At 43.6% G+C, this 23,887-nt stretch overlaps 1 protein-coding gene across 4 annotated transcripts in view; it reads right to left on the reverse strand.

Moving 5' to 3' along the window:
• cblb (Cbl proto-oncogene B, E3 ubiquitin protein ligase) overlaps window positions 1-23,887 on the reverse strand; it is a 187,275-nt gene that overhangs the window by 87,705 nt on the left and 75,683 nt on the right. For all 4 annotated transcript variants that reach the window (XM_071337485.1, XM_071337486.1, XM_071337487.1 and 1 more), the window contains exons 6-8: window positions 23,002-23,123; window positions 9,717-9,854; window positions 3,566-3,653 (exon numbers count right to left, since the gene is read on the reverse strand). In XM_071337485.1, the coding sequence (XP_071193586.1) occupies window positions 3,566-3,653; window positions 9,717-9,854; window positions 23,002-23,123 (348 nt within the window). The remainder of the gene's footprint in view (window positions 1-3,565; window positions 3,654-9,716; window positions 9,855-23,001; window positions 23,124-23,887) is intronic.

Consider the following 23,887-nt stretch of genomic DNA (forward strand, 5'->3'; position numbering starts at 1 on the left):
CACTTAACAAAGATCTGCAGTTAGTTTCGGAATGGGTAGCAAGGAATAAGTTAGTCCCTAAATATTTCCAATACCTAAAAGCATTGTATTTGCGACAAATCATTCACAAAACCCTAAACCTCAACTACATCTCATAATTAAAATTGAGCAAGTTGAGGTGACTAAACTGCTTGGAGTAACCCTGGACTGTAAACTGTCATGGTCAAAACATATTGATACAACAGTAGCTAAGATGGGGAGTAGTCTGTCCATAATAAAGCACTGCTCTGCCTTCTTAACAACTCTATCAACAAGGCAGGTCCTACAGGCCCTAGTTTTGTCGCACCTGGACTCGTGTGGTCAGGTGCCACAATGAGGGACTTGGGAAAATGGCCCTTAAAAGTACACGGAGAGCTAACATTAATGACATGCATGTCAATCTCTCATGGCTCAAAGTGGAAGAGAGATTGACTTCCTCATTACTTGTTTTTGTAAGAGGTGTTGAGAAGCAGAAGGTACCGAGCTGTCTGTTTAAAATACTAGCACACAGCTCGGACACCAATGCATACCCCACAATCCATGCCACCAGAGGTCTCTTCACAGTCCCCAAGTCCAGAACAGACTATGGGAGGCGCACAGTACTACATGGAACTCTATTCCACATCAGGTAACTGATGCAAGCAGTAGAATCTAATTTAAAAAGCAGGTAAAAATACACCATATGGAACAGCAGGGACTGTGAAGTAACACAAACATAGGCACAGACACATACAAACGCATGATAACATACGCACTATACACACACATACACATGGATTTTGTGTTGTAGATATGTGGTAGTAGAGTACGGGCTTGAGGGCTCACACTTAAGTGTGTTGGGAATTCTGTAATTAATGTATTGTAATGTTTTTAAAATTGTATAACTGCCTTAATTTTGCCGGAACCCCAGGAAGAGTCTTGGCAGGAGCTAATGGGTATCCATAATAAATACAAATACAATAGAGAGCGAACGGGTGTCCAGACAAGACTAAACTTTTTCTGAGCCAGGCCGAAATCACCCATCATCATCATTATTATGGATATATCCAAGTAAATGACAATAGAAAATAAGCTCAAACAGGCGAAAATGCAGCTAGTGGGCTGTCATTCCAGGTGCAATGTTTGACGTGACGGAGTTAGCTGAAGTTGGCTAGCTAGCTAGGATGTGACAAGAACATTTACATTTACATTTAAGTCATTTAGCAGACGCTCTTATCCAGAGCGACTTACAAATTGGTGCATTCACCTTATGATATCCAGTGGAACAACCACTTTACAATAGTGCATCTAACTCTTTTAAGGGGGGGGGGGGGTTAGAAGGATTACTTAATCCTATCCTAGGTATTCCTTAAAGAGGTGGGGTTTCAGGTGTCTCCGGAAGGTGGTGATTGACTCCGCTGACCTGGCGTCGTGAGGGAGTTTGTTCCACCATTGGGGTGCCAGAGCAGCGAACAGTTTTGACTGGGCTGAGCGGGAACTGTACTTCCTCAGAGGTAGGGAGGCGAGCAGGCCAGAGGTGGATGAACGCAGTGCCCTTGTTTGGGTGTAGGGCCTGATCAGAGCCTGAAGGTACGGAGGTGCCGTTCCCCTCACAGCTCCGTAGGCAAGCACCATGGTCTTGTAGCGGATGCGAGCTTCAACTGGAAGCCAGTGGAGAGAGCGGAGGAGCGGGGTGACGTGAGAGAACTTGGGAAAGTTGAACACCAGACGGGCTGCGGCGTTCTGGATGAGTTGTAGGGGTTTAATGGCACAGGCAGGGAGCCCAGCCAACAGCGAGTTGCAGTAATCCAGACGGGAGATGACAAGTGCCTGGATTAGGACCTGCGCCGCTTCCTGCGTGAGGCAGGGTCGTACTCTGCGAATGTTGTAGAGCATGAAATAAGAACGTTAGTCAGCCTGCAAAGCAACCACTTTTGTTAGAACGGAAGACCATCCCTCTACAGGATGAGTGTTCCTATTCCGGGACGGTTGAGCTAACGTGCGCTAATGTGATTAGCATGACAGTTGTAAGTAACAGCAACCTTTCCAAGACATAGACATGTCTTATATGGGCAGAACGCTTACATTCTTGTTAATCTAACTGCACTGTCCAATTTACAGTAGCTATTACAGTGAAAAAAATGCCATGCTATTGTTTGAGGAGAGTGCACAACAACAGAACTTTTATCACGGCAACTGGTTTAATACATTCACCTCTGAAGGTAAATAATGTACTCACATTCAGTAATCTTGCTCTGATTTGTCATCACATTGATTGTCCCAGAAATAAAATGTAGCATAGTTTAAGTATAAGCTAATGATCCATCATGTATGACATTCCTGGGAGTGTGTAAACTTAAATGTTGTATTACCATATAATTTTGTATGTTCTTTGTAGTCACGCACTTGAAAATGTATCAATTGACCAATTCGGCATATTTGGGCAGACTTGATACAAAATATTGTCTAGTATTGCCATGCTTCACTGGCTTATTCTGAAACTTTGCACACCCACTGCTGCCATCTAGTGGCCAAAATCTAAATTGTGCCTAAACTGCAATAACACATGATTGCCTTTCACTTGTATTTCAAAGATGATTTTTTTTTAATTATAAACGCATGTTTTTTTTGTTTGTATTATCTTTTACCAGATCTAATGTTTTATGTTCTCCTACATTAATTTCACATTTCCACGAACTTCAAAGTGCTTCCTTTCAAATGGCATCAAGAATAGGCATATCCTTGCTTCAGGTCCTGAGCTACAGGCAGTTCGATTTGGTTGTCATTTTGGGGAAAAAAGGTACACTCCTTAAGAGGTTTTAACAAAAATAATTAATGACTGGAGCGTGTCTGTAGCAACATGACCAAACAAACTAAGGACCTGTCCGGATTATTTCCTCTGATGGAAGATTGAAATTGTATGAATTTACTTATCAAAATAACGTTTTTAATGAAAATGTGTTTTTCATTGTTGTTTTAATATGTTGGTAAATGTTTTATAAAAGCAATAAGGCACTTGAGTCAGTGCTGCATCATGAATACAGTCACAGGAAAATACAGTCACAACGCCATTTACCTGTGACTGTATTCCTGATACATCACTCCATCTTGTGCCTTATTGCTTAAATAGCCCGTTCCAATGCTAGAACCAAATTCATAGGAAGAAGATCACAATTGCATTCAATTTATGTCCCCCCCACAGTCATTTTGTGCGATTTTCCCTTCTAACGAGTCCTGTGCGACCTGTGAGCGTTTTAGAGGAAAACAGAACACACACACATGTCCCTGAGAGTGTTAGCTTTCAGTGATGGGTTCATAATAGCTAATAGCCCAAACCAACGCTAGAGCCAAATTCATAGGAAGAAAACTAATTCAACATACCACACTGGCTTTAGAAAAGATTTGTTGCAGAATCAAAACGGCCTGTCCGGCGGGCTTTGAGGCGCCCGCATGGGCCTAAAGCACACCGGCGCCACTTTTTGTATCACAGTGAAATTATAAAACTGGGTGGGACATGCAATTTGCAAAAATGCAATATTCTCTCTCTCTCACACACACACACACTGACCTGTGTGACTTTAATGTGATCATGGATGGTGGGTTCACACAAGCCTTTAAGGTCAGGGTTGTAGCTGCGTCCGTCCGGAAACATGTAACTGAGGACAGAAGAGAGACAGCTTAGATACTACAGCATTCCACACAGACTGCTGACAAAAAACTAAGAACGACACAGAGATGTCACAGAAGGCACAACAAGATACATTTAACATCCATTATCAAACATCTTTATAACACAGTCATAAAAATGACATTGCATGGCATCTCAAACTAGGACCACTTTAATAGAGACTCGGCATTATCCTGACACAGAATACTTTTTGGGAGAAATATTTTTGTTTCGTGGAGCATGGCACATGAATGCATTTGTGACCTTTATTTAACTAGGCAAGTCAGTTAAGAACAAATTCTACAATGACGGCCTACACCGGCCAAACCCGGGCGACGCTGGGCCAATTGTGTGCCACCCTATGGGACTCCCAATCACGTCTGGTTGTGATACAGCCCGGATTCAAACCAGGGTGTCTGTAGTGATACCTCTAGCACTGAGATGCAGTGCCTTAGACCGCTTCGCCACTCGGGAGCCCAAGGTAATTTGTTTCTGCAATTTGTATTTTACCGCAATACATTTCTTATGACCTGCACTATGAAGAGTGTAATGGCAACACACTTCAAATAAAGTGCTATCTCCAAACCGAGTCCCCATGATCTGACTGCCTTGTCCACCGACACAGACAGGCAGTGAGCCTGATGTGCTTTCATGCATAATTGTATCCTAGGAATCTTCCATTAGAATATTTGCAGAAGTGGGCCACCTTTGGTCGCCTCCCAAAGGCGCTCTGAACCGAAACCACCCACGCGTGGCGAGAGAGATCAAACTACATTTACAGAGGTAATCATCCCTCGTCGCCTGAGCAGTCAAGACAGAGAGGAAATAAAACGAAGTAAATGGCTACATCCCAATTCCCCACCTTTCTCCCAAAATGTGCACTTGCATTGCAGGCCCCAATTCCCTCCCTACCCTGTCAATGTTTGCAGATCTGTAGTAGAAGCAAAAATAATAAGGTTTCGTTTATGTCACAGTGTATAACACTGGCAGATAAAACCTGAACTGCAGTCCAAACATACAGTACCAGTCAAAAGTTTGGACGCACCTACTCATTCAAGGGCTTTTCTTAAATTTTTACTATTTTCTACATTGTAGAATAATGAAGACATCAAAACTATGAAATAACACATATGGAATCATGTAGTAACCAAAAAAGTGTTAAACAAATCAAATTTATTTTAGATTCTTCAAAGTAGCCACCCTTTGCCTTGATGACAGCATTGCACCCTCTTGGCATTCTCTCAACCAGCTTCACCTGGAATGCTTTTCCAACACTCATGAAGGAGTTCCCACATACGCTGAGCACTTGTGGCTGCTTTTCCTTCACTCGGCAGTCCAACTCATCCCAAACCATCTCAATTGGGTTGAGGTCGGGTGATTGTGGAGGCCAGGTCATCTGATGCAGCACTCCATCACTGTCCTTCTTGGTCAATTAGCCCTTACACAGCCTGGAGTTGTGTTGGTTCATTGTCCTGTTGAAAAACAAATTAATGTCCAGCTAAGCGCAAACCAGATGGGATGGCGTATCGCTGCAGAATGCTGTGGTAGCCATGCTGGTTAAGTGTGCCTTGAATTATAAATAAATGACAGACAGTATCACCAGAAAAGCACCCCCACACTTCCTCCTCCATGCTTCACGGTGGGAACCACACATGCGGAGATCAGCCATCCACCTACTTTGCATCTCACAAAGACACGGCAGTGACTCAAATTTGGACTCATCACACCAAAGGACAGATTTCCACCAGTCTAAAGTCCATTGCTCATGTTTCTTGACCCAAGCAAGTCTCTTCTTCTTTTTGGTGTCCTTTAGTAGTGGTTTCTTCGCAGCAATTTGACCATGAAGGCCTGATTCACACAGTCTCCTCTGAACAGTTGACGTTGAGATGTGCCTGTTACTTGAACTCTGTGAAGCATTTATTTGGGCTGCAATTTCTGAGGCTGGTAACTCTAATGAACTTATCCTCTGCAGCAGAGGTAACTCTGGGTCTTCCTTTCCTGTGGTGGTCCTCATTAGAGCCAGTTTCATCATAGAGCTTGATGCTTTATGCGACTGCACATGTAGAAACTTTCAAAGTTCTTGAAATTTTCCGGATTGACTGAAATTCATGTCTTAAATTAATGATGGACTGTCATTTCTCATTTCTCTGCCATAATATGGACTTGGTCTTTTACCAAATAGGGCTATCTTCTGAATACCACCCCTACCTTGTCACAACAAAACTGATTGGCTCAAACGCATTAGGAAGAAAACTTTCAACAATACACACCTGTTAATTGAAATGCATTCCAGGTGACTACCTCATGACTACCAAAATGTATGTAGTTCTGTCCTTGAGCTGTTCTTGTCTATTAATGGTCTGTATTATGTCATGTTTCATGTTTGTGAGGACCCCAGGAAGAGTAGCTGCTGCTTTTGCAACAGCTAATGGGGATCCTAATAAAATACAATAAAAAGCTGGTTGAGGGAATGCTAAGAGCGTGCAAAGCTGTCATCAAGGCAAAGGGTGGCTACATTGAAGAATCTTGATTTGTTTAACACTTTTTTGGTTATTACATGATTCCATATGTGTTATTTCATAGTTTTGATGTCTTCCCTATTATTTACAATGTAGAAAATACTAAAAATAAAGAAAAACCCTTGAATTAGTAGGTGTGTCCAAACTTTTGACTGGTACTGTAGGTCTACACCATCACTGGTATTATCAGGCTGTATAGCTAGTTATGTTTGCTCTGATCAGTACATTTATTAGCTACCTATCCATTAGCATTAGCGATTAGCATTAGCGGCTGACAAGATTTTGGCACAACGTACTAAGAAAAGACAAACAAGCTGTTTGCAGATGTAAGAAACACAAACTAATAGTGTAACAGAACGCGAATGGATTTTTATTAAGAAGCAAAGTGAAAACAGCATTGACGTCATCAATGTTGCATGTGCTGCAATGACCATGCAGAGACTGAACGCAAGTGTATCGTGGTCAGAGGAACAACAAATGCGCTCTTTGAGTGATAGGGGGCTGGGCTAGGTTTGTGTGGAGAGAGAGAGAGCGAGAGAGAGAGCGAGAATGGAGAGAGGTGCTTCAAGTATCAAAATAAACTATAAAAATTGACTTTATACACGACATATCACATTTAACAAACCAAACATTCAAATACCGTTATAGAGGTAAAGTAAAGACCCAAACCGGTCCGTGCATCAATACCAGTATATCTTAAAATAAGGTATACCACCCAGCCCTAGTCGCTTGTTTGTATCAATTGCAAAGACATTGGCAACTTTGTATTTGTAGTCAACTTTTTTCTGAAGTTATCGTGGTCACATAGAAACAGATAAACCATGTGATTCAATGTTTTGCAAAGATCACCTGTGTATAAAGTGACACGGGAGGGCAGAAGACCAGGTCTTTGGCCTGGTTTGCTAACTACCTCTCTCAAAGAGTGCAGTGTATGAAGTCAGAAAATCTGCTGTCTCAGCCACTGCCTGTCACCAAGGTAGTACCCCAAGGCTCAATCCTAGGCCCCACGCTCTTCTCAATTTACAACAACATAGCTCAGGCAGTAGGAAGCTCTCTCATCCATGTATATGCAGATGATACAGTCTTATACTCAGCTGGCCCCTCCCTGGATTTTGTGTTAAATGCTCTACAACAAAACTTTCTTAGTGTCCAACAAGCTTTCTCTCCCCTTAACCTTGTTCTGAACACCTCCAAAACGGGCGGAGGTTAGCCTAGTGGTTAGAGCGTTGGACTAGTAACCAAAAGGTTGCAAGATCAAATCCCCGAGCTGACAAGTGCACAGTACTACACAGAGCCATGGCTACATGGAACTCTATTCCACATCAAGTAACTCACGCAAGCAGTGAAATCAAATTTAAAAAACAGATACAAATACACCCTATGGAACAGCGAGGACTGTGAAGAGTCACACAGACATAACATACAGTGCATTTGGAAAGTAATCAGACCTTCACTTTTTCCACATTTTGTTACGTTACAGCCTTATTCTAAAATTGATTAAATTGTTTTTTTCACATCAAACTACACACAATACTCCATAATCACAAAAACTGAAATATCACATTTACATAAGTATTCTGACCCTTTACTCAGTACTTTGTTGAAGCACCTTTGGCAGCGAATACAGCCTCAAGTCTCCTTGGGTATGATGCAACAAGCTTGGCACACCTGTATTTTGGGAGTTTCTCCCATTCTTCTCTGCAGATCCTCTCAAGCTCTGTCAGGTTGGATGGGGAGCGTCACTGCACAACTATTTTCAGGTCTCACCAGAGACGTTCGATCGGGTTCAAGTCCGGGCTCTGGCTGGGCCACTCAAGGACATTCAGAGACTTGTCTCAAAGTCACTCCTGCATTGTCTTGGCTGTGTGCTTAGGGTTGTTGTCCTGTTGGAAGGTGAACCTTCGCCCCAGTCTGAGGTCCTGAGCGCTCTGGAGCAGGTTTTCATCAAGTATCTCATTACTTCTCCATTCATCTTTCCCTTGATTCTGACTAGTCTCCCAGTCCCTGCCGCTGAAAAACATCCCAAAAGCATGATGCTGCCACCACCATGCTTCAACGTAGGGATGGTATTGGCCTGGTGATGTGCGGTGCCTGGTTTCCTCCAGATGTGACGCTTGGCATTCAGGCCAAAGAGATTCATCTTGGTTTTATCAGACCAGAGAATCTTGTTTCTCATGGTCTGATAGTCATTTGCCTTTTACTGAAGAGTGGCTTTCGGCTGGTCACTCTACCATAAAGGCCTGATTGGGGGAGTGCTGCAGAAATGGTTGTCCTTCTGGAAGGCTCTCCCATCTTCACAGAGGAACTCTGGAGCTCTGTCAGAGTGACCATCGGGTTATTGGTCATCTCCCTGACCAAGGCCCTTCTCCCCCAACTGCTCAGTTTGTTCAGGCGGCCAGCTCTAGGAAGAGTCTTGGTGGTTCCAAACTTCTTCAGAATGATCGAGGCCACTGTTTCTTGGGGACCTTCAATGCTGCAGAAAGGTTTTGGTACCCTTCCCCAGATCTGTGTGAATATTTTTCTAATGCACTGTACACACACGTACACCTGGATTGTGTGTTTTAGTAGAGTAGTGATCTGAGGGCACATACTTAATGTATTGTGAAATCTGTTGTAAAATGTATTTTAAAGTAAAAAAATATGTAATATAATGTACTGTATACAGTTGAAGTTGGAAGTTTACATACACTTAAGTTGGAGTCGTTAAAACTCGTTTTTCAACCCCTCCACAAATGTATTGTTAACAAACTAACTATTTGGCAAGGTTTGCACATCACTGCTCTAGAGGAGATCTGCATGGAGGAATGGGCCAAAATACCAGCAACAGTGTGTGCAAACCTTGTGAAGACTTACAGAAAACGTTTGACCTCTGTCATTGCCAACAAAGGGTATATAACAAAGTATTGAGATACTTTTGTTATTGACCAAATACTTATTTTCCACCATAATTTGCAAATAAATTCATAAAAAATCATACAATGTGATTTTCTGGATTTTTTTTCTCATTTTGTCTGTCATAGTTAAAGTGTACCTATGATGAAGATTACAGGCCTCTCTCATCTTTTTAAGTGGGAGAACTTGCACAATTGGTGGCTGACTAAATACTTTTTTGCCCCAATGTAAGTATTTAAAAAAAAAAAAATATTAAATATGCATGTATTTAAATTAGGTCTGTCAAACGATAAAAACATTTAATTGACTTAATCACAGGATTTGGTGTGATAAATCACAAATAATCGCAAATTCAAAATTTGCTCAGATTTTTTATACAAGAATATTGACGTCTTGATTTCGTCCAAAGTAACGGTTATCAAATTCAGGAAAATTGATAAAGCACACTTCCTTTAAACTCAATGAAAACTTGTTTTGACATTGCATTGTTGTTTTTAGCTGTATAGATTAGATATTTTGGATATTTTCAGTATATTTTGAACGCGTCAGCTAGATATATTTTATTCGAATTTAGATGGAATGCAACTTGTGCTACAGAAAAATACAATGTGAAGAACTTAATTCCCAGGTTTTTTACGTACAAGCCTTCCCTGCATCCGTCGATGAGGGCCAGGAAGAGGGGCTTGTTGTGGGGGATGGTCTGCAGGATGTTCCCGTTGTTGGTGACGTAGCCAATGGCCCACTGGCCCAGTCGTGTGCAGCTTTGTCTGAAGATGTAGCTAGAATGAGAGATGGGAAACAGGGAGGTCAGACAAATCAAACATTAAAACAGTAATATTGTCACTGTCGGATGGAAACCTTGTATCTCCAAAAAGGCAATTTTAAAAGAACTGGAAAAAAATAGACTTTATTATTTCAACAAAAAGTTCATAATTTGACAACATTCTGGGTCAGATATTCACACGTCACTAAAACATTGCTGAATTACCAACAAAAAAAATCTATGTTAAATTGGAATTACACATTCTGAGCACATTATACGAGGTGATATGTGATTTTATTATCAAATCCAATTTATTTATATAGCCCTTCTTACATCAGCTGATATCTCAAAGTGCTGTACAGAAACCCAGCCTAAAACCCCAAACAGCAAGCAATGCAGGTGTAGAAGCACGGTGGCTATCATTGATTAGAACGGTCCGCGTCTGAACCAGTGAACGCATCGCCATTTTTGCATTAATTCTCCATTAATTGACAAGCATGAAAGATTATTTTATATGTGTATTTATCTTTTATGTGTGTAGATTCACACTTTGTCTGAATTAAACCCAGCGTGTCTGCTTACTTTACCCTGCTCTTTCGCTCATTCTCCCAAATGGACTACAGCATACCGGTGGTGCACACATAGCCTAATTAGTCTCTTCTTTGCACAGGATTAATTAAATCTATCGACTGATCTGTTAGTGTGTGCACAAACAGAATAAAACAGCTTTGAATTCTGTAATGAATGTAATGTAATGTTTTTAAAATTGTATATCTGCCTTAATTTTGCCGGACCCCAGGAAGAGCAGCAGCTAATGGGGATCCATAATAAATACAAATGAGTGGATTCGGCTATTTCAGCCACACCCGTTGCTGGCAGGGGTCAAATATCGAGCACACAGCCATGCAATCCCCAAAGACAAACATTGGCAGTAGAATGGCCTTACTGAAGAGCTCAGTGACTTTCAATGTGGCACCTTCATAGGATGCCGCCTTTCCAACAAGTCAGTTCGTCAAATTTCTGCCATGCTAGAGCTGCCCCGGTCAACTGTAAGTGCTGTTACTTTGAAGTGGAAACATCTAGGAGAAACAACGGCTCAACCGCGAAGTGGTACGACACACAAGCTCACAGAACGTAGCGCATAAAAATTGTCTGTCCTCGGTTGTAACACTCACTACTGAGTTCCAAACTGCCTCTGGAAGAAATGTCAGTACAATAACTGTTCGTAGGGAACTTCATGAAATGGGTTTCCTTGGCCGAGCATCCGCACACAAGCCTAAGATCACCATGAGCAATGTCAAGCATCGGCTGGAGTGGTGTAAAGCTCGCCGCCTTTGGACTCTGGAGCAGTGGAAACGCGTTCTCTGGTCACAGGCCACCATCCCTGTGGAACGCTTTCGACACCTTGTAGAGTCCATTCCCTGGCCAATGGAGGCTGTTCTGAGGGCAACAACGGAGTGCAACTCAATATTAGGAAGGTGTTTCTAATGTGTAATACCTTCAGTGTACAGTATATACATAGTTTTTGTTAAAATTGCTTAAGCTCAGTAAATTTGGAAATTATGGATGGACAGCAATATTAAAACATTGCCTCTGTTTTTTAAAGCAGGTTTAAGTCAGAATGGAGACTGGAACATTCAGGAACACTCAACCCCTCCAGGAAAGCCATTCTGGTGTGTCTTGGGCATTACAATTTGCGTAATAGACCCGTTGAAAAATAAAACTATCCTAGGGTTAGATTTTCAGAAGACTGAGGCAATAAAAAAACATCAAGCATCCCAGAAAAGTGCTAAATATAGCCACGTTAACATATGTATCTTAAGAAAGTTCATGAAATCAATAATTTGCTAGTAACAGATGACATTCATATTCTCTCATATAATCTCTGAAACTCACTTAGATAATACCTTTGATGATAGAGTGGTAGCAATACATGGTTATAAGATCTACCGAAAAGACAGAAATGCCAAAGGTGGAGGTGTGGCCATTTATATTCAGAACCACTTTCCTGTAAAGCTTAGAGAGGATATCATGTTAAATACTGTTGAAGTAATATGGCTACAGGTTCATCTGCCCCACCTAAAGCCCATTCTGGTGGGAAGCTGACACACCCTGAACTGCTTCACCTGTCTTTGTGCTTGTCTCCACCCCCCTCCTAATGTCACCCATCTTGCCCATGTATTTAAACCTGTGTTCTCTGTTTGTCGGTTGACTCTGACCTGGTAAATTAACTTCTGCCTGTCCTCGACCTGCATATATCCTGCACCTTGTATTCTAATAAATATCAGAGGCTCGAACAATCTGCCTCCTGTGTCTGCATCTGGGTCTCGCCCTGTGTTGTTATAGTACGAACTGGCCATGACTGACCCAGCAGCCTCGGACCGGCTCCACAACGCTGTCTCCCTGCAGGGAGCCACCATTGAAAAACATGAGGAGCTACTTCAGAGCCTTATGGAAGGCCACTGGTTCTATCCTGGTTTGGAGCTGGTTCTGCCACTCACATTGCCTTAAGGCGGCGCAGCCTGCCCCGGGACGTTCTCCTGCAGGCTCTGGTAAATCCTCGGATTTCTCCGCCATTCCCGCGGAATACCAGGACCTCCAGGAGGTGTTCAACAAGGCTCACGTCACCTCCCTCCCTCCGCACCGTCCCAACGATTGTGCTATTGATCTCCTCCCGGGCACAACACCGCCTCGTGGGCGGCTATATTCCCTGTCTGGCCCTGAAACCAAGGCCATGGAGGAGTACATTGAGGACTCTGGCTGCTGGCAGCATTCGTCCTTCTGCCTCCCCTGCCGGTGCAGGGTTCTTCTTTGTGGGAAAAAAGGACAAGACCCTGCATCCATGTATCAACTCCTGGGGCCTCAGTGATATCACGGTGAAGAATCACTACCCTCTACCACTCCTCTCCTCGGCTTTCAAACCTCTCCAGGGGGCAACCATGTTTTCCAAGTTGGACCTTCGGAATGCCTAACACCTAGTTCGGATACGCGAAGGAGACGAGTGGAAGACGGCTTTCAACACAGTTGGTGAACACCATGAGTACCTGGTCATGCCGTTTGGACTCACCAGCGCTCCCGCAGTGTTCCAGGGTCTGGTCAACAATGTGCTCCGTGACATGTTGAATAGATCAAGATTGCGTTGGAGGAGCGGAGGCACTGGCTGGAAGGGGCGGAATATCAATTTTTGCCGTGGACCGATCATAAGAATTTAGAATATCTCCGCACCGCCAAGCACCTTAATTCTAGGCAGGTCCGTTGGGCCCTGTTATTCACCAGGTTCAACTTCACCATCACCTACCACCCATGGTCTAAGAATGTGAGGGGGGCGTGCCCTGGCTAACCGAATATTTGTCCCTGATTCGGCCCGATCTCAGGTCCTGGAATGGGCTCATTCCTCCAAGCTTACCTGCCATCCCGGCTACCATCGGACCCTGGCCCTCCTCGGACAACGCTTCTGGTGGCCCACTATTGTTCCTGACGTCTCAGCCTTTGTTACCGCATGCACGGTGTGTGCTCAGAATAAGACTCTGCGGCAAGCTCCGGCTGGCCTCCTACAATCACTCCCTGTTCCTCATCACCCGTGGTCCCATATATCCCTGGATTTTGTCACTGGGCTTCCATAGTCTGATGGCAACACCACTATCCTGACAGTAGTGGAAAGGTTATGTAAAGCCGCCCATTTCATCTCTCTCCCCAAGTTACCTTCAGCTAAGGAGACGGCCCAGCTCATGGTGCAGCACGTCTTCTGAATCCATGGACTCCCTGTCGACATTGTCTCTGATCGTGGTCCTCAATTCTCGTCCTGATTCTGGAAGGCGTTCTGCACCCTCATTGGGTCGTTGGCCAGCCAATACTCCGGGTTTCAATCCCAAGTCCAACAGCCAGTCGGAGCGTGCCAATCAAGACCTGGAGACTGCGCTTAGGTGCCTCCCCCCCAACCCCACCACCTGGAGCCGGCAACTTGTGTGGGTGGAGTACCCCTGGAACACTCTTCCCTGCTCGACCACTGGGCTCTTGCCCTTTGAGTGCTCCTTGGGTTATCAGCCTCTGCTCTTCCCAGAGCAAGAAGAAGAGGTCAACATACCCTCGGCCCAGATGTTCGTCCACCACTGTCAGTGTACCTGGAAAAGAGCTCGGTGTAGTCTTCTCAAGGCCACCTCCAGGAATCGTCGACAAGCGAACCGCTCGTCTTCTGTTGCCCCATACCATCCTTATACATCCCACTTTTCATGTGTCCAGGATTAAGCCCTTGTTTCAAAGTCCTTTGTCTCCTGTTTCCAGGCCTACCGCTCCTCCCCGTCTCATCGATGGTCATCCGGCGTACACGGTGAGACGCCTTTCTTCTGAGACGCCACTCCTTGACTGGGAGGGTTATGGCCCGGAGGAGAGGTGCTGGGTCACCGCTAAGGACATCCTGTTCCTGGCGCTCATTGCTGAGTTCCACCGGCGGCCCCCCGGTCAACCAGGTATTCGCCCAGGTAGGACGCCAGGTGGCGCCCCTAGAGGGGGGGTACTGTCACACCCTGATCTGTTTCACCTGTCTTTGTTCTAATCTCCACCCCCCCTCCAGGTGTCGCCCATCTTCCCCATTATCCCCAGTGTATTTATACTTGTGTTCTCTGTTGCCAGTTTGTCTTGTCTTGTCAAGCCTACCAGCATGTTATTCCGTGCTCCTGTTTTTCCTCGTCTCTGTTTTCTAGCCCTCCCGGTTCCGACCTGTTCTGCCTGCCCTGACCTCGAGCCTGCCTGCCCCCCTGTACCTTTCAGAATCTGACCTAGTTAATGGGTGCATGCTTATTAGTAACTGGGATAAGCAATTTCATAAATGTGTCAAGTGAAGCGTCTGGTTGGTCCTCATTACGCACCAACAAATATTCTTACATTAACAACACAGGAATCACTTATGGCTGCAATCCCGGTAACGGGACAGATATGACAACAGCCAGTCCAAGTGCAGGGCGCCAAATTCAAAAACCAGAAATCTCATAATTAAAATTCCTCAGACATTCATGTGTCTTATATAATTTTAAAGGTAATCTTGTTGTTAATCCCACCAAAGTGTCCGATTTCAAATAGGCTTTTCAGCGAAAGCACTACAAACGATTATGTTAGGTCACCACAAAACAACAACAATCACAGCCATTTTTCCCAGCTAAAGATAGCTTCACAAAAACCAGAATAGAGATAAAATGAATCACTAACCTTTGATTATTTTCATCAGATGACACTCATAGGACTTCATGTTACACAATACATGCATGTTTTGTTTGATTAAATTCATATCTATATCAAAAAATCTGAGTTTACATTGAGGCTACAAGATTCACTAAATGCAAAAACATCAAGTGACTTTGCATAGCCCATCGTTTCAACAGAAATACTCTTCATAAATATAGATGATAATACAAGTTATACACATTGAATTATAGATATACCTCTCCTTAATGCAACCGCTATGTCAGATTTCAAAAAAACTTTACGGAAAAAGAATTGCACGCTATAATCTGAGACGGCGCTCAAAACCGCATACCACAGCTGCAAAGATGGCGTCACTATAAACAATAAAATACATGATAAATATTCCATTACCTTTGATGATCTAGATCAGAAAGCACACCAGGAATTCCAGGTCCACAATAAATGTTTGTTTTGTTCGAAAAAATCCGTTATTTATGTCCAAATACCTTCTTTTGTTAGCGCGTCTGGTTTACATATCCAAACGCTAATTCTGGTCAGCGTTATATCGGACAAAAACTTCAAAATGTGATATTACCGGTCAAAGAAACATTTCAAACTAAGTACTGAATCAATCATTAGGATGTTTTTAACATATAGCTTCAATAAAATTCCAACCGGATTATTCGTTCTTGTCTGCGTGAGCAATGGAACGTCAGTGTCTTGCATGAAGAAAAGGCATGATCAGGAAATGTCTGCTTGATGGACACCTGACTGATTCTGCTCTCATTCTCTCCCACAACATCATAGAAGTCTCATTGGAATTTCTATTGATTGCTGACATCTAGTGGAACACATAGGCAGTGCAACATCATTCATAACTCAATTGGATTTCTTAAGGGACTCAGATTTCTGACTTCCTGTTTTGATTTCAACTCAGGATTTTGCCTGCCAATATGAGTTCTGTTAATCTCACAGACATAATTCAAACAGTTTTAGAAACTTTAGAGTGTTTTCTATCCAATACTACTAATAATATGCAAATATCAGCAACTATGACTGAGGAGCAGGCCTTTTGATATGGGCACCTTTCATCCAAGTTACTCAATACTGCCCCTTCAGCCATAAGAAGTTAAATATATGGCTACTACATTGTGATCACTACATCCAATGGATTTGGATACAGCTTTAACTTCTTATGGCTTGGGGGCAGTATTTTGACATCTGGATGAGAATCATGCCCAAAGTAAACTGCCTGTTACTCAGGCCCAGAAGCTAGGATATGCATATAATTGGTAGATTTGGATAGAAAACACTCTAGAGGTACCGAAACTGTTAAAAGAATGTCTGTGAGTATAACATAACTGATATGGCAGGCAAAAACCTGAGGAAAATCCATCCAGGAAGTGGGATATTTTTGATGTGGGTATTTTCAATTGAATGCCTATAGAGTATCTAATGGGTTTGGACCCATATTGCAGTTCCTATGGCTTCCACTGGATGTCAACAGTCTTTAGACATTGTTTCAGGCTTGTTTTCTGAAGAATGAAGGAAAACGGCAGCATTCGCGTGAAACTGAAAGCGCGAACCACTGCTTTTAACCAGGGCAAGGTGACCGGAAACATGACCGAATACACACAGTGTAGCTATTCCCTCCGCAAGGCTATCAAACAGGCTAAGTCCCAGTACAGAGACAAAATTGAATCGCAATTCAACAGCTCAGACACAAGGGGTATGTGGCAGGGTCTACAGTCTATCACGGATTACAAAAAGAAAAGCAGCCCCGTCGCGGATCAGGATGTCTTGCTCCCAGACAGGCTAAATACCTTTTTTGCCCGCTTTGAGGATAATACAGTGCCACTGACACGGCCCACTACCAAAACCTGCGGGCTCTCCTTCACTGCAGCCGAGGTGAGTAAAACATTTAAACGTGTTAACCCTCGCAAGGCTGCAGGCCCAGACGGCATTCCCAGCCGCGTCCTCAGAGCATGCGCAGACCAGCTGGCTGGTGTGTTTACGGACATATTCAATCAATCCTTAGCCCAGTCTGCTGTTCCCACATGCTTCAAGAGGGCCACCATTGTTCCTGTTCCCAAGAAAGCTAAGGTAACTGAGCTAAACGACTACCGCCCCGTAGCACTCACTTCCGTCATCATGAAGTGCTTTGAGAGACTAGTCAAGGACCATATCACCTCCACCCTACCGGACACCCTAGACCCACTCCAATTTGCTTACCGACCCAATAGGTCCACAGACGACGCAATCGCAACCACACTGCACACTGCCCTAACCCATCTGGACAAGAGGAATACCTATGTGAGAATGCTGTTCATCGACTACAGCTCAGCATTTAACACCATAGTACCCTCCAAACTCGTCATCAAGCTCGAGACCCTGGGCCTCGACCCCGCCCTGTGCAACTGGGTCCTGGACTTCCTGACGGGCCGCCCCCAGGTGGTGAGGGTAGGTAACAACATCTCCACCCCGCTGATCCTCAACACTGGGGCCCCACAAGGGTGCGTTCTGAGCCCTCTCCTGTACTCCCTGTTCACCCACGACTGCGTGGCCATGCACGCCTCCAACTCAATCATCAAGTTTGCGGACGACACTACAGTGGTAGGCTTGATTACCAACAACGACGAGACGGCCTACAGGGAGGAGGTGAGGGCCCTCGGAGTGTGGTGTCAGGAAAATAACCTCACACTCAACGTCAACAAAACAAAGGAGATGATTGTGGACTTCAGGAAACAGCAGAGGGAGCTCCCCCCTATCCACATCGACGGGTCAGTAGTGGAGAAGGTGGAAAGTTTTAAGTTCCTCGGTGTACACATCACGGACAAACTGAATTGGTCCACCCACACAGACAGCGTGGTGAAGAAGGCGCAGCAGCGCCTCTTCAACCTCAGGAGGCTGAAGAAATTCGGCTTGTCACCAAAAGCACTCACAAACTTCTACAGATGCACAATCGAGAGCATCCTGTCGGGCTGTATCACCGCCTGGTACGGCAACTGCTCCGCACACAACCGTAAGGCTCTCCAGAGGGTAGTGAGGTCGGCAGAACGCATCACCCGGGGCAAACTACCTGCCCTCCAGGACACCTACACCACCCGATGTCACAGGAAGGCCATAAAGATCATCAAGGACAACAACCACCCAAGCCACTACCTGTTCACCCCGCTATCATCCAGAAGGCGAGGTCAGTACAGGTGCATCCAAGCAGGGACCGAGAGACTGAAAAACAGCTTCTATCTCAAGGCCATCAGACTGTTAAACAGCCACCACTAACATTTAGCGGCCGCTGCCAACAAACTGACTCAGCTCCAGCCACCTTAAAAATGGGAATTGATGGAAATTATGTTAAAATGTACCACCAGCCACTTTAAACAATGCCACCTAATATAATGTTTACATACCCTACATTACACATCTCTTATGTATATGTATATACTGTACTCTATATCATCTACTGCATCTTGCCATCTTATGTAATACATGGACCACTAGCCACTTTAAACTATGCCACTTTATGTTTACATACCCTACAGTACTCATCTCATAGGTATATACCGTACTCTATACCATCTACTGCACCTTGCCTATGCCGTCTGTACCATCACTCATTCATATATCTTTATGTACATATTCTTTATCCCTTTACACTTGCGTGTATAAGGTAGTAGTTGCGGAATTGTTAGGTTAGATTACTTGTTGTTATTACTGCATTGTCGGAACTAGAAGCACAAGCATTTCGCTACACTCGCATTAACATCTGCTAACCATGTGTATGTGACTAATAAATTTGATTTGATTTGATTTGAGACTATGTGAGGCACACAGTACTACATAGAGCCATGACTACATGGAACTCTATTCCACATCAAGTAACTCATGCAATTATTTTTTAAAAACAGATAAAAATACACCTTATGGAACAGCAGGGACCGTGAAAAGACACAAACACAGGCACAGACACACACATGCACTATACACACACGTACATATGGATTTTGTGTTGTAGATATGTGGTAGTAGAGTAGTGGCCTGAGGGCATACACTTAATGTGTTGTGAAATCTGTTGTGAATGTATTGTAATGTTTTTACAATTGTATAACTGTCTTAATTATGCTAGACCCCAGGAAGAGTGGCAGCAGCTAATGGGGATCCATAATGAATACAAATACCTGTGCTCTGCTTCTTTCATATTTATTTCCATCCTAACAAACTCCCCAGGTACAAGCGTACCCATAACATGAGGCTGCCACCACAATACTTGACATTTTTTTTTAAATGTTTTAATTTATCCGTTATTTTACCAGGTAAGTTGACTGAGAACACGTTCTCATTTACAGCAACGACCTGGGGAATAGTTACAGGGGAGAGAAGGGGGATGAATGAGCCAATCGTAAACTGGGGAATATTAGGTGACCGTAATGGTTTGAGGGCCAGATTGGGAATTTAGCCAGGACACCGGGGTTAACACCCCTACTCTTACGATAAGTGCCATGAGATCTTTAATGACCTCAGAGAGTCAGGACACCCGTTTAACATCCCGTCCGAAAGACGGCACCCTACACAGGGAAGTGTTCCCAATCACTGCCCTGGGGCATTGAGATATTTTTTAGACCAGAGGAAAGAGTGCCTCCTACTGGCCCTCCAACACCACTTCCAGCAGCATCTGGTCTCCCATCCAGGGACTGACCAGGACAAACCCTGCTTAGCTTCAGAAGCAAGCCAGCAGTGGTATGCAGGGTGGTATGCTGGGATCAACAACATTGTCTTCACTGCACATTACGAGCCTGTATGACAAAGTCAAAATAAAAAATGCCAAAACAAATCATCCATTCTGTTTGCAAAAAGGCCATTAAGTAATACTGCAAGACAACATTGCAAGGACATTACCTTTTTAGCCTAAATTTAAAACTACAGGTTTGGGTCATATCCAACACAACACAGCAGAGCGTGAAAGCCTCTGTATTTTCCAGTATTGTGGTGGCAGTATCATGTTATGGGTATGCTTGTCAGAGCTTTTTTCTACTAGCTGCAAACCAGATCCTGCTTTGGCACTTACAAAGTTCTCATCCATTTTTACCTCTCTGACTGATAAACATGCCTCTTTCAAGCAATTCTGAGTCAAAAACCAAAGTAATCCATGGTACTCTCCTGTACTCTCAGACCTCTTGATACTAAAATCAAGCCTGGGCCAAGGCTAGACAAACTAGCATGTTAACTGATTGGCAGCTATTTAGGCAATTGAGAAATGGGTGCACTGCCTCGGTTAAACAGTCTTAATCAAACTACTTCCTTAACGCTACGGCAGGCTCTGTTAGTGATCCCACTAAATTCTGTAAAATTCACTGAAGCGGTGTCATTCATCTACTTCCCTGCCTAAGTAAGTCGTTTTAGACTCCTGTATTATTACTGGAAAAGTTCCGATTTGTGATGCTTTTAATCATCATTTTATCTCAGCTGCATTCTATGTGAAAGAAATGGTCGTCATACTGGTCTTGGCCAGTCAGTCGACTGTTCTTCCCAATTAAAGCCTCCAGTTGCGTCGATGGATGATCAGTCAACCTCCCGCCACATGGGAAATGGTAGTCAGGGTTTGTCTTTTCGGCAATTCACAGAAACAGAAGTTATTGCTGCCTTATTAGCTATTGACACCAAGAAGTCAATCTGGGCTGACATTGCGTGTTACTGAGCCCCTCATTGCTGGCTCAGTAACACACATGTTTTATTGAAATTTCGTATCAGGAAAATTCCAAAAGTGTGGAAAGCAGTTGTTGTGCTGCCACTCCATAAGGGCGGGGAAAGTAGTGCTCTCGATAATTATCAACCCATTTCCTGGCCTTTCCAAATGACCTGTAAAACTGAAAGATGTTCTCTCCGCCCCATGGCAAATGACTAGAATTGCGTGAAATTAATGATACAATTGCAAAATCTTCTCTACACCCCATCCCATGGCAAATCTGTAGAATTGCAAGAAATGAACTCGAAAAATAAAAATGTTCTCCCTGCTATCAAGAGGGGAGCCACTAAAAATGTTTTTCACTTAGGGCCCCTAAAAAGCTAGGGCCAGCTCTGACTGCATGTGTGGTTATGGATGTGGGTACACAGACGCCCCGAGCCACTACGGACCCTCATGATGAGTTCAGATTTTTTTGTGTCCCCCAACCCCATCAAAGTTACATAACTGTTGTTGTACTCACTTTTCCTATTCATATACTGTCTATACACACCATTATATACATAGATATTCATATTCCGGGCTCTGACATTGCTCTTTCTGATATTTCTTCATTCATATTTTTGGGATTTGTGTGCACTGTTTTGTATTGTTCGGTGTACTGCACTGTCGTAGCTAGAAACATAAGCATTTCGCTGCACCTGCGATAACATCTGCTAAATATGTGTACGCGAACCAATACAATTTGATTTGATTTGAGTTGCCCATCCCTGCCCTAGAGTCTAAGCCACTAGATGGTGATATCTAATAAGGCTAACATATGGAATTGTTTTAACTAGACAGAAGATGGTCATACCATGGACCATTTTGCTATTTACATTTTAAGACCACTGTAGGTATGAAAAAATTATTTAAAAAAAATACTTGATGAAACATTGAAACTGGCCTTACTGATTTTAGCCCATAGAAACACATTTATACATGGCAAAACAGATTAAATTACGAGCCCACTTGGTTTAGCCACAGAAAAGGACAGCAACCTTACAGCTAGCCATGATTGGCTGAGATAATGAGTAGACTGGAAATGCCGAGAGATGAGTTTAGATTGGTCTGACATGTAGCTCGCTTCTGTCTATTTGAGCTGGTCAGTACGTGTAGATAATCCTGTCTAACGCTGCTTTTAAAAATATATATTGCATAGTTGAACTGCATAAGTGTTGCTCTCCACATTCTGGAGGGCCGAGTTTTGAAATTAGTGGAATTAGAGTATGATAGCTAAGGTGATGGAGAAAATACCTGTCTCCGGATTACATCTTCAAACTAAGGGCAAACACAGCATCTGTGACAGAGAGGGAAAAGCGTCCATCCATGTATACGGGTAAGAGAGTCTAGCTAGCTACATTTTCAGATATTATACGTTTCTAATTCTGTCAGAAAGTCATATTCATTGTAAGTCGCTCTGGATAAGAGCGTCTGCTAAATGACTTAAATGTAAATGTAAGTTAAAGTGTACTGTTAGCTAGCTAGCTAATGTTAGCTGGCTGGCTCGCTAGCTAACGTTACGTGTATGATCTGTGCAGTAATATTATTCATATCTCAGAGCCATTTGCATTGCTAGTTATAGCATAATGTTTGCTAGCTAACATTGAACCTAGTTGGGACAATGGCCCATCACACCTCCAGGCTGTGTAAGGGCTATTTGACAAAGAGGAAGAGTGATGGAGTGCTGCATCAGATGACCTGGCCTACACAGTTGGACCGCACAGTAAAGGAAAAGCAGTCAACAAGTGCTCATCATATGTGGGAACTCATTCAAGACTGTTGGAAAAGCTGGTTTAGAGAATACCAAGAGTGTGCAAAGCTGTCATCAAGGCAAAGGGTGGCTACTTTGAAGAATCTCAAATATAAAATATATTTGTTTAACACTTTTTTGGTTACTACATGATTCCATATGTGTTATTTCATAATTTTGATGTCTTCACTATTATTCTACAATGTAGAATATAGTAAAAATAAAAACCCTTGAATGAGTAGGTGTGTACAAACTTCCAAGCTTTAAAAAATTAAATGTTTCCTTGTCACACCTGCCCATTGATGGCCAAAAATTCAGGCAGGAGTAGTCTGTCTGAGAGTAAATCAAGAGGCCCGGAGAATCAATCACGGATAAACAGATAGATTTAAAGGAGTCTAAACCTGTTTCCAATAAGAGCTCAACTTACCCTCACCACATGTCCCTGAGAACACACACGCAGGCACACATGTTTACACACGCACACCAACACACCTTCCTGTGGCATGTACATACCTGCCGGGTTTGTTGCTGTATTTCTGTAGCCGTGCCTTAACCTCGTCGTAGGTCAAGAAAGCCATGTAACCAGGATGAGTCACAGCCAGGAAGTTCCAGTTTCTCAGGATGGAGCCCCATGGCTGATAGGGAGGAGAGAATAAGGAGAGGAGTCACACACACCCACACACACAAATACTTCCATTTGGATCAACAATTAAACATTGTGCAAGAAAGGACTCCTAATTCTTGGAGGTCACAGATGGTCCGCTCAAATAACACAATAGCACAATTTAAGTGACGCACACACACACTTTATTACATCACAAGATGAGGAAGCATCAGGTTCCATCCTGTCTACCATTCTTATAGTGTACTTACTAAACCAGGATCACTTGTACAGAGTACGCATCTACTCAGAACTTCAAGGGCACTATATCTAGCCGGGAATTTAAAACATTTTTTATAATAGTGCATAGAAAGGCCTCCCGAGTGGCGCAGCGGTCTAAGTCACTGCATCTCAGTGCCTGAGGCGTCACTACAGACCCAGGTTCTATCCCAGAGGGCATCCGTAGCCGCGTCCTCAGAGCACGCGCAGACCAGCTGGCTGGAGTGTTTACGGACATATTCAATCTCTGCCAATCCCAGTCTGCTCTCCCCACATGCTTCAAGATGTCCGTCGTTATTCCTGTACCCAAGAAAGCAAAGATAACTGAACTAAATTACTATCACCCCGTAGCACTCACTTCTGTCATCATGAAGTGCTTCGAGAGACTAGTCAAGGATCATACCACCTCTCTACCTTACCCTAGACTCACTTCAATTTGCTTACCGCCCCAATAGATCCACATACGATGCCATCGCACTGCCCTATCCCATCTGGACAAGAGGAATACCTATGTAAGAA

This window comes from Salvelinus alpinus, chromosome 13 (genome assembly GCF_045679555.1).
Source record: "Salvelinus alpinus chromosome 13, SLU_Salpinus.1, whole genome shotgun sequence".
Taxonomy (NCBI): domain Eukaryota; kingdom Metazoa; phylum Chordata; class Actinopteri; order Salmoniformes; family Salmonidae; genus Salvelinus; species Salvelinus alpinus.